Source organism: Acanthochromis polyacanthus, chromosome 17 (assembly GCF_021347895.1).
Source record: "Acanthochromis polyacanthus isolate Apoly-LR-REF ecotype Palm Island chromosome 17, KAUST_Apoly_ChrSc, whole genome shotgun sequence".
Classification (NCBI taxonomy): Eukaryota; Metazoa; Chordata; class Actinopteri; family Pomacentridae; genus Acanthochromis; species Acanthochromis polyacanthus.
Genome location: NC_067129.1, coordinates 11,142,008 through 11,154,959, shown reverse-complemented (window position 1 = coordinate 11,154,959; position 12,952 = coordinate 11,142,008). Strand labels below are relative to the sequence as shown.

General features: G+C 40.4%; 2 protein-coding genes across 2 annotated transcripts; both read left to right on the top strand.

The window, feature by feature from the left end:
* The first annotated feature begins 31 nt into the window (after positions 1-31).
* On the top strand, positions 32-3,252 carry haus1 (HAUS augmin-like complex, subunit 1). Its single transcript, XM_022209736.2, has 9 exons — positions 32-172; positions 269-443; positions 1,267-1,402; positions 1,531-1,665; positions 1,800-1,923; positions 2,535-2,600; positions 2,708-2,779; positions 2,993-3,040; positions 3,128-3,252. The coding sequence occupies exons 1-9, from the start codon at positions 41-43 to the stop codon at positions 3,170-3,172; spliced, it is 933 nt and encodes a 310-aa protein (XP_022065428.1). The 5' UTR covers positions 32-40; the 3' UTR covers positions 3,173-3,252.
* A 2,373-nt stretch (positions 3,253-5,625) lies between these two features.
* eva1c (eva-1 homolog C (C. elegans)) lies at positions 5,626-12,925 on the top strand. The gene is made up of 8 exons (XM_022209724.2): positions 5,626-6,202; positions 7,767-7,966; positions 8,261-8,384; positions 8,549-8,701; positions 10,020-10,163; positions 10,769-10,846; positions 11,505-11,609; positions 11,694-12,925. Exons 1-8 carry the CDS (start codon positions 6,100-6,102, stop codon positions 12,059-12,061), a joined length of 1,275 nt encoding a protein of 424 aa, XP_022065416.2. The 5' UTR covers positions 5,626-6,099; the 3' UTR covers positions 12,062-12,925.
* The last annotated feature ends 27 nt before the right edge of the window (positions 12,926-12,952 follow it).

The following is a 12,952-nucleotide window of genomic DNA, read 5'->3' as shown; positions in this document are numbered from 1 at the left end:
TGTTTCGTCTTCTCATTGGTTGACAACCAGGAAGTTATTGATGATTTTGGGTGGCGCGAAAACTATTGTAGTTTTTCCACATAGTTTGCTGGGAAAACGTTTTTTTAAGAAGCCGATTGTTTGTTTGTTTTTCCCTGTCCGTTCAGACACCATGTGTGAAAAGATTAATAAGGTAACGTTCAGTGTTTTTCGCTAACGTAACTCAGCATGTGACTGTCGTTGTTGTGTTTTGTTTACATCCTTCTGTTCAATATTATCGCTTGTTAAGGTGAACAACTGGCTCAGCAAAGTGTTCGGTGATCAGCCGGTGCCACAGTTTGAAGTAAACACAAGGACAGTGGAAGTGCTGTATCAGCTAGCACAGGCCAGTGAAGCCCGGTGCAGTGAGACAGCCCTGCTCATAGAAGACCTCAAGCAGAAAGCATCAGAATATCAGGCTGATGGTGAGTAAATAGTGAAATTCCCACTGCCATTGGGGTTTTACACTTATTTCACAGATAACAATACAAACATGGGCTACTTTTTTAGGCTTTCTCAGCTCAAAATTCTAACAAAAGGCAGCATTAACATAGTACTCAAAACATTTCTAAAAACATTATGCAGCACATGTATGCACATTAGTAGCTATAGAGGATAGCTATAGAAGTAAAGTGAAGATGCTTTCAAAACATTGTGCAGCCCTGCACAGTTTCTGTATGTATTTATAATATTTGTGAATATATATACTTGCATATATAGTATATGCACATATGAACATATTATATAGAAACATGTATGGTCATCTGATCATGACTTATTGTACTGTTGGATTTATTTTCAGTAACTAGACGGTAAATAGTATTAATACTTGTAGAAATAATGGTCAAAACAAAGACATGAGATCAAAGCTGTAATGAACTTTAACAGTACTTTTGATTCACTTTCTGTTTGCTGTTTAGTCAAATGTGAGACTTAAAATTAGACAGACTTCATTGTCATTCAGTGTACAGCAGTGCACACAAAACAAAATTCCATTGCAGTTGGCTGAGCACAGATTCTGCATATTGAAGAATGCGTTGAGATATAAAATAGATATTAAAATATGAAGAAAATAAAAACATACAGCAGCATAAATACAGTAAGGTACAATGGTGAAGAAATAGTAAAGTGACCTGTGGAGTTACAGTCGGTGCAAAAAAAATGAAAAAATGTTTGTAATGTGAGACAACAGTTGTTTAAGTCATACTCCAGAATTTCACAGAACCCAACTGTGTTTTGTCCAACTAGGTGCTCATCTCCAGGACGTTCTTCTACAAGGTGTTGGCTTGTCCGCTGCAAGCTTGTCAAAGCCCGCTGCTGACTACTTGTCTGCTTTAGTGGATAATGCTATGGTGCTTGGAGTGAGAGACAGTTCTTTGGGGAGGTACATCATCAATATTCCATAGCTGTCTTTTTTTACTATTATTTTCCTTTGAGTAGTTTCACAGATTTCCTAAAATAAAAAAAAAAGTCACAAAACATGGGCTACATATATTTTTATGTCTTTTGTAGCTTTATGCCAGCAGTGAACAACCTCACCAATGAACATATGGAAGCAGAGAAGTCAAACAGAAGACTTGAGAGAGAACTCAGGGCCCTCAGAAAGAGACTTGGTGCTACACTGGTGCTGCGGGGCAACTTACAAGAGTAAAAACGTGGCTGATGGCATTAGCATGTTGATAATACTACATCTTACAGAAACATGCTGAAACCCATCAACAACAGTAACAAATTCATAATTTGCTGCTGAATCTGTAGTAATCAGTGTTCTCATTTGTCAGGGATATCAACAAAACTTCCAAATCTCAGGCAGTGGAGAGCGCTAAAGCAGAGGAGAGACTGCTTGACATGAATTTTGTGACAGCAAAGGGTAAAGAGCTCAGTCACAGGCGAGAGAGATCAGAGGTATGTTGTTGTATTACACCTACACATGCACTAGCTGCTGAGTGGAACTTCTTGAGTTAATTCATTAATACATCGTACAGTTTATATTACCATGTCAGGGTCAAAAAGCAGGGCTAGTGGTAACATTTCCCTTAGCATTTTAGGAGATGGCAGAAGTCATCCAGATAATTAAAAGTACTCTTTTTGCATTTCTTTTTAAATATTCATATGTTAGTGGGAGGCTGGCTCTGGGTGAGAAAACTGAACCAAACTGTAATAATACTTAGTGACCTCAACAACCAGTAAGAACAATTGACTACCCAAAAAAGGCAATAGCATACACAGTCAAAGGTATAAAAATAGTTGATTTTAACTAATAACACAAGTTTATTCATACGTCAATAAATCTGGCACCACAAAAAAAAAACACTAATTCTTCTTCAAATGTGACAAAATGTGCAGAAATCACAATATTTCCTTCTGTGGTGTTACCAGTTTCATTTTGAGGCATATTGCATCATGTTACTGCCCCTGGCTTAGAGAACAGAGGTGATGCTGTGGACAACCTGACCTGACATTCTGAATATTAATGCAGCGGCTGGCTCTTTTTTTCTGCTCTTCGAATCCTACAGGCTGAACTTGTATCAAGAAACATGGACAAGACTATAACCCATCAGGCCATTGTGCAGCTCTCTGAGGTAATGTAACTTTCCCACATGCACCCCAGTCATCACCATGGATATGAAGATGTAACGCTGTTTGCTCTCAGGGCTTGAGATGTGTCATCCTATTTTTCTCTCTACAGGAAGTCAGTGAGCTGAAGAAAGAAATAATCCCTCTGAAAAAGAAACTGGGGCCGTACATGGACCTGAGCCCGGTATGTATATTTTCGTTTTTCTTCTGACTTTTCAGTCTTAATAACCACAACCAGATAGTGCGCACATTATCACAGTATCTTATTTTGTTCTTGGAGGAATTAAGTTCTTAGTATGTGTGTAAAATTGGCTTCCCTAAACTAACTTGACAGACCATATTCAGAAGGGATTTTACTTTACTTAATGCAATACTTTTCTCCTCTAAACCACTACAGAGCCCATATCTTGCTCAAGTGAAAATAGAAGAGGCAAAAAGAGAATTGGTGAGTATCTTAGACATTGGTTCAATAGTGAACTACATTTGGTTTCTTACTTTTCATTTTAATTGTATTTTTTTCCCTCCATTACAGGCTGCACTTGATTCCCAACTTGAGATGAATGTTGACTTTAAATGAAGATGTTAGTAACGCAACTCATTGTGTTTGTAAGCTGTAATTTTACTGTTTGAAAAATAATAAAGTCCATGTCTTGGTGACGCTTCTTGTTATGAATCGGGGTCAAAATTTAATTCAGTTCGTCAAAAAATGTATTTTTTTTGTGCAGTTTAACAGAGATTTGCATTGTGATCATCAACTTTAAAGTCACAGAGTCTCTTTGTACCATTAAAGATAAGCCTCAATATGGTTTCACATTCTACTATAAGGACTTTTATAACTACAGACAGATGACAAATTAAAGGAATTTAACACCATTGTTCTAAAACGCATTCACTCATGATTGTTTCTCAGTCCAAAAGTTCTCCTAACTGTTTAATTCGGTGGAGGCCTTGTGACTGCGAAGGCCACAGCATGATTCACAATATTTTCATACATATCAAACTATTTAGTGACCCCTCATTTCCTACAGATGAAGCCTTTGAGAGCACTCCCAGGATAGAAATGTTTCATCATAGGATAAAGGCGATCACTCAGAATAACTGCGCTGATTTCCAGTGACCCTTCCCTCTAAAGGGTTGAATCAGAATACTCAAAACAGAACAGCGCTACTGAATCTCCCCACTCAAGGATCGAGGATTCTGATTTTTATTCTTGAATTTCGCCCATCTGTAGCTGTTCCATGCAAAGAAGCAGGTCAAATTTTGTATCCATTTTATGCCAGCAGGACACCATTCTGATAGTTTTGTTCTCTATCCTTTTATCTCTATTTTATATGTACTATAGGCATATCAGGTGCAGTTTCATAAGATTAAGAAAATGCATTCTAAAAGGTTCCTCTAACTGGGACCACCCCAAGCTAATCACAAGACTTCTTTGGCAGAAAACGTAAATCACGATCTTCCTGTTTGCTGCAAACATCATTACCACTAATCAAATGTTTTGTCTTTATTTTCTGGTCACTGCAATCTAATTGAGAGGCTTTGTTCCCAAATTTGAGCTTGTTTTAGCATCATGTCATGAGAGTTTCCATTTGATCAAGTTTATTTGCCAGATGCGTATTTATTTTCCATGTGTCTGCCCAAACATGCAGAGAGGGATGGCATTGTATTCCAAATATTGAGTAAAAGAATCTGTAACAATGTTTGAGATTATATATTTTTTTAAATGCAGTTAAAAACACTACAGATTTTAAAAAATGAACACAACATTCTATTTTATGCATATTCTTACATGTAATTCCAACTGTATTCATTTGCTCTTTATGTTACCAGTCCAGGAGATTGCTGACACATTGCAACAAAAATGGCATGATTGGTTGTTTACAGGATATTTCTGTGTGTTTAAATAAGAATTTACATCATTTACATCATCATTTCACAACTTTTTCCACCATATCTGAAACCACCGTATCATTACACTCACTCAAGTGCAATTGTTATTTTTCTGTCTGGCCTACCCGTCTGACTTACGTCTTAAAAACAAAGTGCAGGAAATCTTTTTGAGTTTGACAACAGAATTCCACAGGCTTTGGAGGGATAACGGCACATGAAAGCGGTTTGGGAGCCATTCCCAGGGTGCCTAAAGCTAAAAGCACAGAGAATGGAAGCAACTTGTCCAGTTTGTATGCAAAATATCGGCCTGCGGTTCCACCTCCCCTCCTCCCTGCCATCCTCCCTCCTGTGGGGCTGAGCGTGGAGACCCCAACGGTCTCCGTCAGTTTGACTGTTGTAGGTCTGCTCTGTGGTCTGACACAGAGATTGAGCGGTTACCATGGAGTGGGTTCATGGATGTGCATGGGCTGGGGAGCAATTTACCCAGTAGGCCCCCGGCTTTATTGAAAGGCACCATGCTTGGGGCATGAATAGTTTATGAAAAGAAACAGAATCAAAACATCACTTGTTAAAAACCTGATGAAAAAACAAGCAATAGGCACTTTATCTTATCTTTGTGATCTAAATCAAGGGTTGCTATCAGGATTATATGTTTTGATTAGGAGCTGAAGCTGTATTTAACTTGATGTTTTTCTCATTCTCTGCATATTTTCACTTTTGCGTTATTAATTTTGGTATGAAAAGGTTGACAAATATGAATGAAGGGGCTAAAACTCTTAGGTTCAAGTTATTTGCACAAATCAGATACAAATTAAGGTGCACAGAGAATTTTTTGCTTACATTTATTCCATCAATCCTGCCAGAAATCTATATGACAAAAAATAATATACAATGAAAATTCTGACAGTTGATTTTTCCCTGCAAGCTTATAGTAGCAGATGAGAAGGAAGAGAAAAGCATGATGTGAAAGAATAAGAGACACTGAGGAAATGAGCAGAATGAAAGCACTTTGCCATAATCCACAAAGTAAACATGTGCCTCATGGGGGAGAAAAAAAAACTAAAAGCGTCTCCAGTGCGTCATACCGGAGAGTGTGTCGCCCCTCTTCCTTTTAAAATACTTTTATCTGCCACGCCCACATCATGATTCCCACTCAGCTGTTACTGTAAGTCGCTCTCACTTTCCACTTGCATCCATTCACAAATCTGCGCTGTTGACCAGCAGCAGGAAAAAGTCGGATTTGGAGAGTCACCGCCACCAACCACGCGTCGGATTAATCAGCTCGTCTGTCAGTTTTGGAGCAACTTGTTGCGCAGCTGTTATTTCTATCCTCCTCTGTGGTCCATTTTACCGCAGCAGGACGGGTCTTAATCAGCAGCAAAACAGCCGCTGTTATGCGTTTCCGTCGGCTCCTGATGTTTTCTGTGAGGGAACACACATGGATGAAGCGGTGACTTTCTCCCAGTTTCGGTGCGTACAGGCCAGAGGAGAAGATGACGCGGCCTCGAAGGATTCTTTCACCTTCTTCTGTGTGTGTTTTTTTGTTTAAATGAAATCCTAGAAGTCCTACAGTGAAATTCTCGAGTCTCTTTAATATGATCAAAGGAACAGGGGATGAGAGTCATGAGCTGCCACGGACTGGACTGGAGCCACAGCCTCATCTGTTTGACTTTACTGCTGTGGACCAGACGCATGAATGGACTGGCTGACTTCTCAAGTAAGATGATGATGATGGTGATGGTACTGTCAGGTCAGGATTAGAACGTTCACAGCGTCTCTCGAACCTATAAGAAAGTGCTACTGCCATTCACTCCTATAGCTGGTGTAATTACAGCTACATGTGGGGGCAGGGTAAAAAAAAAACAACAACAACAAAAAACTTATGTTGTTGGTGTATACTGTTATGGATGAGACGGCTCATAAATTACCAAAAGATCCTAAGTCAGACATTCAACTGTGCACTTGTCTGAGATGAGATAACATAAAAGACTAAGTAATGAGTAACATAAATTCCTTGTTTCACATTCTGACATTGCAGCGGTAATCAGCAGACAAAATCATGTTTACTGGACTTACAGATTAGCATCCATCTCTTAATGCAACATAGATCAAGACTGCAGCCATCAGTTTATGTAGAGAATAACATTCTCTGACTGTCTTTTTCTCTAACTTCTGATTCTTGCAAGATTCCTTTTCTTGAATACTAATAATCTAATCTTAAGATGAAGGATTTTTAAATCAGAAGCCACTATTCACATGAAGATTGGTCGTAGTGGTTGAACGCCAGTTGCTGGACTTTGCCACGCAGTGAAAGCAGACAGGAAGTCAGGCAGCACTGCACTGGTTTTATAAAGCAACATGAGACACCCCTGAGAGTGCCAAGGAGGCCAAATAATCTGATCCGCAACCACAGATGCATTACAGGTGTTACCAATACTGGGGAAATTTCTATTTACAACTTCTACAAACAGCGTGTTTTTCCACACTACTGTCAGCTCTGGAAAGATATTTTTACCATGCTGAGTGTATCTTCACCAAACAACCTGCTGATACTGCTTTTAAGCTATGCTAAGCTATGCTACTGTTGAGTTTTGGGCCATCTTTCCAATGCTTATCTCTGATCTGAGATAGATAGATAGATAGATAGATAGATAGATAGATAGATAGATAGATAGATAGATAGATAGATAGATACTCTATTCATTTCAATTTTATTTATTATTTTCATGTCTGTCGGTTGCAGCTGAGTCACTCATGACTTCTCAGTTGTGCTTAAGAGTGGACAACTGTACTTTTTTTCTGGTGTAAATGGTTTATTTTTGCTTATTTTTAACAGTTAAAATGCACTCAAAAGTGAATTGATTTTCCACAAATTTAAGCTTAGATTTGATCCATGTTTCTGATCCAACTAGACGTTGTGCATTATCCATTCTAGCACTGTATGAAAGCTGAAAATGTATTGTTTCTCTACAATTTGACAGTTTATGGCGGGATTTTTAAAGAAAACATGCCTTTCAAACACAATGGCTGGTTCATTGAATGTCCCTTTGGTTGCACAATAAAGTGGAATCCTGTCTTAGAGACATATTTTTATTTTATTTTAGAAAAACAACACAATTTTGAATTTCCCATGGGATTAATAAAGTATCCATCCATCCATCTGTCTGTCTGTCCATCTATCTATAATGAATTTCATGTTTGAAATTTGTGGAGCATCCTTTTTTACTTATCTGTGTTTTGTCATGCGCATTTCAACCTAACCGGTGTATTTTTCCTTACAGACTACCTATCCAGGATCATCACCAGCCACTATGCTCACGCCTGTGACGGCCAGCCTCTTAGACTCCACTGTCCACGTCACTCCACCATCTCCATCCAGTCTGCTTTCTATGGGAGCGGTGAGGTGCGGCTGTGCAGAGCAGAGCCAGACCCTCCGCCGACAGGCCACAACCACAGCTGTTCAGCTTTTACTGCTCTACAGGTGCATTTTATGTCACTTTTCTCTCTTACTGGGTCAGCTAATAGGTGGGTGTTCACCAGTTTTAGGTGATTTACTGGAGTGGTGTTGTCTCCATAAGTGATTTAGCTTTGCAGTGAACACTCCACCCTCCTGTGAATGATGTCATCTAGGTTTATAATCACAGCCCACTGTCTTCCATTTGTCAACCACTCAGTCTTCTTTGCATTTGATTTGGTTCTCTTTTGGTTGGCTCACTGTGGATTGTAATATCACATCCTGTGTATTTGTTGACCTCCTCTGGTGTTTATTGTGCAGAAGCTGCTGTCAGAGTGTCAGAGCCACAGAAATTGCCAGCTGCCTGTCAATCACCTGCTGTTTGGGAAGGACCCCTGCCCCGGCACAACCAAATACCTCCATGTGCACTACAAGTGTAAACCTAGTGAGTTCAGCAGCTCACATCTCACTTGTCCCTGCTGTTTCAGCAACAGTGTCTCGCACGCATTCACCCTAGAATGAGCACAGAATAACCTCACAGCTAGACGCAGTGTCTCCCCACCATCAGACCCTCCGTCTCTTCAACCTTACTATTTTCCCCTCACTCAGCTGAACACAAAAGACATGTGGCATGTGAAGGAGAGACCATGGTCCTGCGCTGTAAGCCCCCCAGGGTGCTGAACATCTATGCAGCTGTCTACGGGCGAAGTCTGGGTCAGACAGACACCTGCCCCTCACACCTGACAAGACCACCCCCATTCGGTGAGTCGACGTGAGTTTCATACTATCAGAGAACTATTGTGACTAAAATGTCTCAATAATCAATCATTTTGCATGACGATAGCGCACATAAAGCTTTAGCAAATAGTTACACGGCAATAAAAACGGGCAACATCCACTTACTGAACTTCACATTCATTTCTAAACCTTGTATAAATAGTCTAAATAAGCACAACCATGCCTATTTTGATAAGTAGCACCTGTTAGCCTCATATGAGGCTGAGAGTGTGACAGTTGGTGGGGCTAAAAGGTATTCAAGGATCTGCAACGGTATAATTTACCAACTTAACATGTCCTACCAGCAGTGCAAATCTGTTCAGTAAAATAAGAAATTTGCTTAAAAATACAAAACAATAGGGATTTACGGGGGAGTGTGGCTGTTATTAGATAAAAACAACACAGTAAGTCTGTTTCACTGCATATATTTTGACATGCCATAGCAAGACAAAACAGGTGTAAGTTATAACATCACTAATGGCTGCATTCCATTTGTCTCCCAGACAGTGTTAATGGAATTGGCTACACCTGTGCTTTTCCTTGTATGTCACGTCAAACAGTGGATGCGTTCCAATAGCCACACTACCGTACTATAAAGTGTGCCAGAAAAAGATTTAGTATGTCCCAATACATAGTATGTCAAATGCAGTTTGAAAAAAATACGAGGACATCCTGCGACATACAGGCTCATTTTGCAGCATGCCAGCCAGCGTGCTTCTCTGGCTGTTCTGACCCACAATCCTTTGTACATTACAGGATACCCTACAAATGTCAGTGTCTCCTTTGAGTAATGAGCTTGAGGTGCCAAGAGCACACAGACAGATGAGAGATCATTTCACATTGCAGGAGTGTAGCGGATAAATGAGCAAGATGGTGAAAGCTGAAGGTGTAATATTAGGGCAAAGTATTTTTTTCCCCCCAACTGTAGGCATACTGCATGCAATAATATGTGCTTTGCAGGGGCAGCTGCAGTATGTACTGACAGAAAAAAGAGAACGGGTGTGATATGGAATGCAGGGAGAGTGATGTGAAAAAGGCCCGTATAAGTACTGTGAGACATTGGCTAAATGTCACTGTGATTTCATGGTAGTTTTTCACAATGATATGACACAATGCTTTGGAGGATCTTAAGCAATCAGGCACTTTGCTAGATTAAAAAAGATGCCTGCATAAAAAGGGATTTTATTCTGGTTAAACTTCAACTATTTCAGCTGATGTACACTTCAGAGAACATTACGCACACAAATTCAGTGATTCTTACTCAGTGACTGACTCTCCGATTTCTCCTCGCTGCTCCCTACAGAGTGTCTCAACCATGAAGCTGTACACTTGGTGTCCAAGTCCTGCTACAACAAACAGAAGTGCGTCGTTGCCGTGAACAACCAGACCTTTAGAGACCCCTGTTTTCCAGGAACCAGGAAGTACCTCAGTGTGATCTATTCTTGCGGTAGGAGTCTCTCTGCTTCCTCATTCACAAAACATAATTACAAGCCCAGTGAAGAATTACGAAGAGGTTTCAAAATAGAAACTGGCTTTCATGATATTATGGATGGCTCCCGTCATGTATGTTTTTGTTTGTACCTTCCTACTGTGAATTCTTATCTGCTGATCCCAGCCACCAGCTGCTTTACTCTCACACCCAGAAACACAGTAGCAGGGAATAATAAGCTGTGAGCTCAGATTTGCAAGCTAAAGTTGACATCCTGGTAAACTTCCTGCGATTGGCACAAATGCCAGTGAGGTCATCCAGCAACATTGTTCATGTATCATAATTTGTAGTTGTGACTTTAGCTGGGTGTTGACAGAATTCTTCTGACTGGCACTGATGGCTCCATATAGAGCAAAACAATGTGTGGTAACCTTGTAGGATGGTTAATACAATTGGACAGAAATTATTCATGATTGGAGAGTGCATTTCTATTGTGGGACCAGTTTAGATGTGGGAGGTAACTTGCTGACAAATGGTCTACAATAGATTCACCAATACACAGCTACTGTATGATTTTTTTTTTTTGCAGCAATACAAAGACTCTTCTGTCTTCTTTCCAATAGTACCACAGACTTTACTAAGGGAGGCAGACCCAAACATATTCACCTCCACCTCATCGCCCACCATGGATACAGAGAAAGGTAACGGCATCATCCAGATAAGAACCATTGTCAAAATCAAATCAATCCTCCCTTGGTCAGACCTTGAAAAACTCATCCATGCCCTCATTTTTTCCTTTCTTGATAACTGCAACTCCCTTTTATCGAGCATTCCACAAAAATCCCTTTCCCGCGTACAACTGGTCCAGAACACAGCACCTAGGCTTCTTACTGGTTTTAACAGACGACATCACATCTCCCCTGTTCGAGCTTCCCTCCACTTGCTCCCTGTTCATTTTAGAATTGATTTTAAGATTTTACTGATCACTTTTAAAGCTTGCCAGGGCCTTGCTCCTGGCTATATTTTAGACATGCTCACCCCGTACGTCCCTTGCCTAGATCTTAGATCCCAAAGTCAAGGCTTAAATCTAAGGGTGACTGGGCCTTCTCTGTCAAGGCCCCTCGACTTTGGAAGGACCTGCCTGAGGAGATAAGGCTCATCAAATCAGTAAATTCTTTCAAATTGCTTCCTAAAACCCACCAAGTTCTCTTTTATCACTATGTTCTACCTGTCAAAGGTCTTCTGAAAGATGCTATACAAATAAAGTTATTATTATATATTATTATTATCATGCCATCTGCTGCTATTCCAGTCATGTATGATCTTTTCTCCACATCGCACTTGCAATTTTCCCAACAGTTTCTCCTGCAGATCCAGAGGAGCCTTTTTCCACTGGGACAAGGCGGCCAGACAGCTCAGGAGCTATGATGAGCAACTCTCTCCTCACTTATGCCTACATCAAAGGTAATGTTTTTCACATGCATGCACTCATGCAATCACCAGGCAATCCGTTCTTTGTTAGAACTCTTCTTTTTATTTTGATCACAGAGCACCCTGAAATGGCGGCACTGCTGTTTACCTCGAGTGTGTGCATTGGTCTTCTGCTCACGCTGCTGGCTGTTTCTGTCCGAGTGACCTGTAGAGGGAAGCACCGCAGGGACGACAGACTCGCACCCAAGTCTGGTAGCCACGAGGAGGAGGAGGATGAGGACGATGACGAAGATGATGATGATGATGACAACGGCGAGTTGACAGAGAACTCTTTAATCTCAGCCGCAGACAGGAAGGCGCTGCACGGCTGGGAGGAGGTGACGTATGTGAGCGAGGCTGCTGAACGGGCCGAGAGGATCGAGCGCAGAGAGATGATCATGCAGGAGATCTGGATGAACTCCTATCTGAATGGCACCTCATGTTGAATCCATCATGGACCAATGGATGCTAGTCTGCATCTTCAGGACTTTTTTTTTCATGATGCAGGTCTTTACATTGGATTATCGACGTTCCAAGAAATGTTTTGTTGTATTTTTTGCCATTTTTGTTTGAGAATTCAATTTGTGAAGGTCAACAAGGGTTTATGCTGCAAAATGGGTGATCATGGGCATTAATGTGATGCATTTATCACTAAATGAAGCTCAGATTTTAGACTAAATTCACTGATCAGATGTCACAAAGCTCCCATGCCATTCAAGAATATTATTGTAGTGACTCATTGTCAAGCAACTTCAGAACAGCTGTACTGGTTATATAAACCAAAGAACATGTCAGGGACCATTTAAACAGTTTCAGCTCTAATCCAAAGCTGCCTTTTAACACCAGGATTAAATCAGAGTTTTTTCAAACACATTTTAAATAAATGCCATTTTTTGTAATTGTGGTAAACAGTTTTTAGAGCTCATATTAAAAGAAACTGCATAAGCCATTTTGATTTGTTATGACAGACAAATATAGGCAATTACCATGTTTTTAGTCCTTGTAGTATAACTACTTAAGTGGTAGTTAAATTTGGCAGCTATTCACACCCGAGATTATCCAGTTTTACCTGCCACAACTAATCACTGTCTCTTTAAAGAGGCATCGGATTTGAATGTACAATAAAAGGTTTTTTATGCAGTATTTCTTGAAACTGGTCACACTGCTTTTAATCGCAACATCAGCGAGTGTGTGAAACGGTCAGTCTGACCTCTGCAGCTTCCTCATGCCTGCTGGGATGACCATCCACTGCTACGTAGCACCTTCCTGCTTCAGAGCAGCACCGACTTTCAGAGATGTGTGTGCCACTAACGGGAGACAAAGAGAGGAAAGGTGTT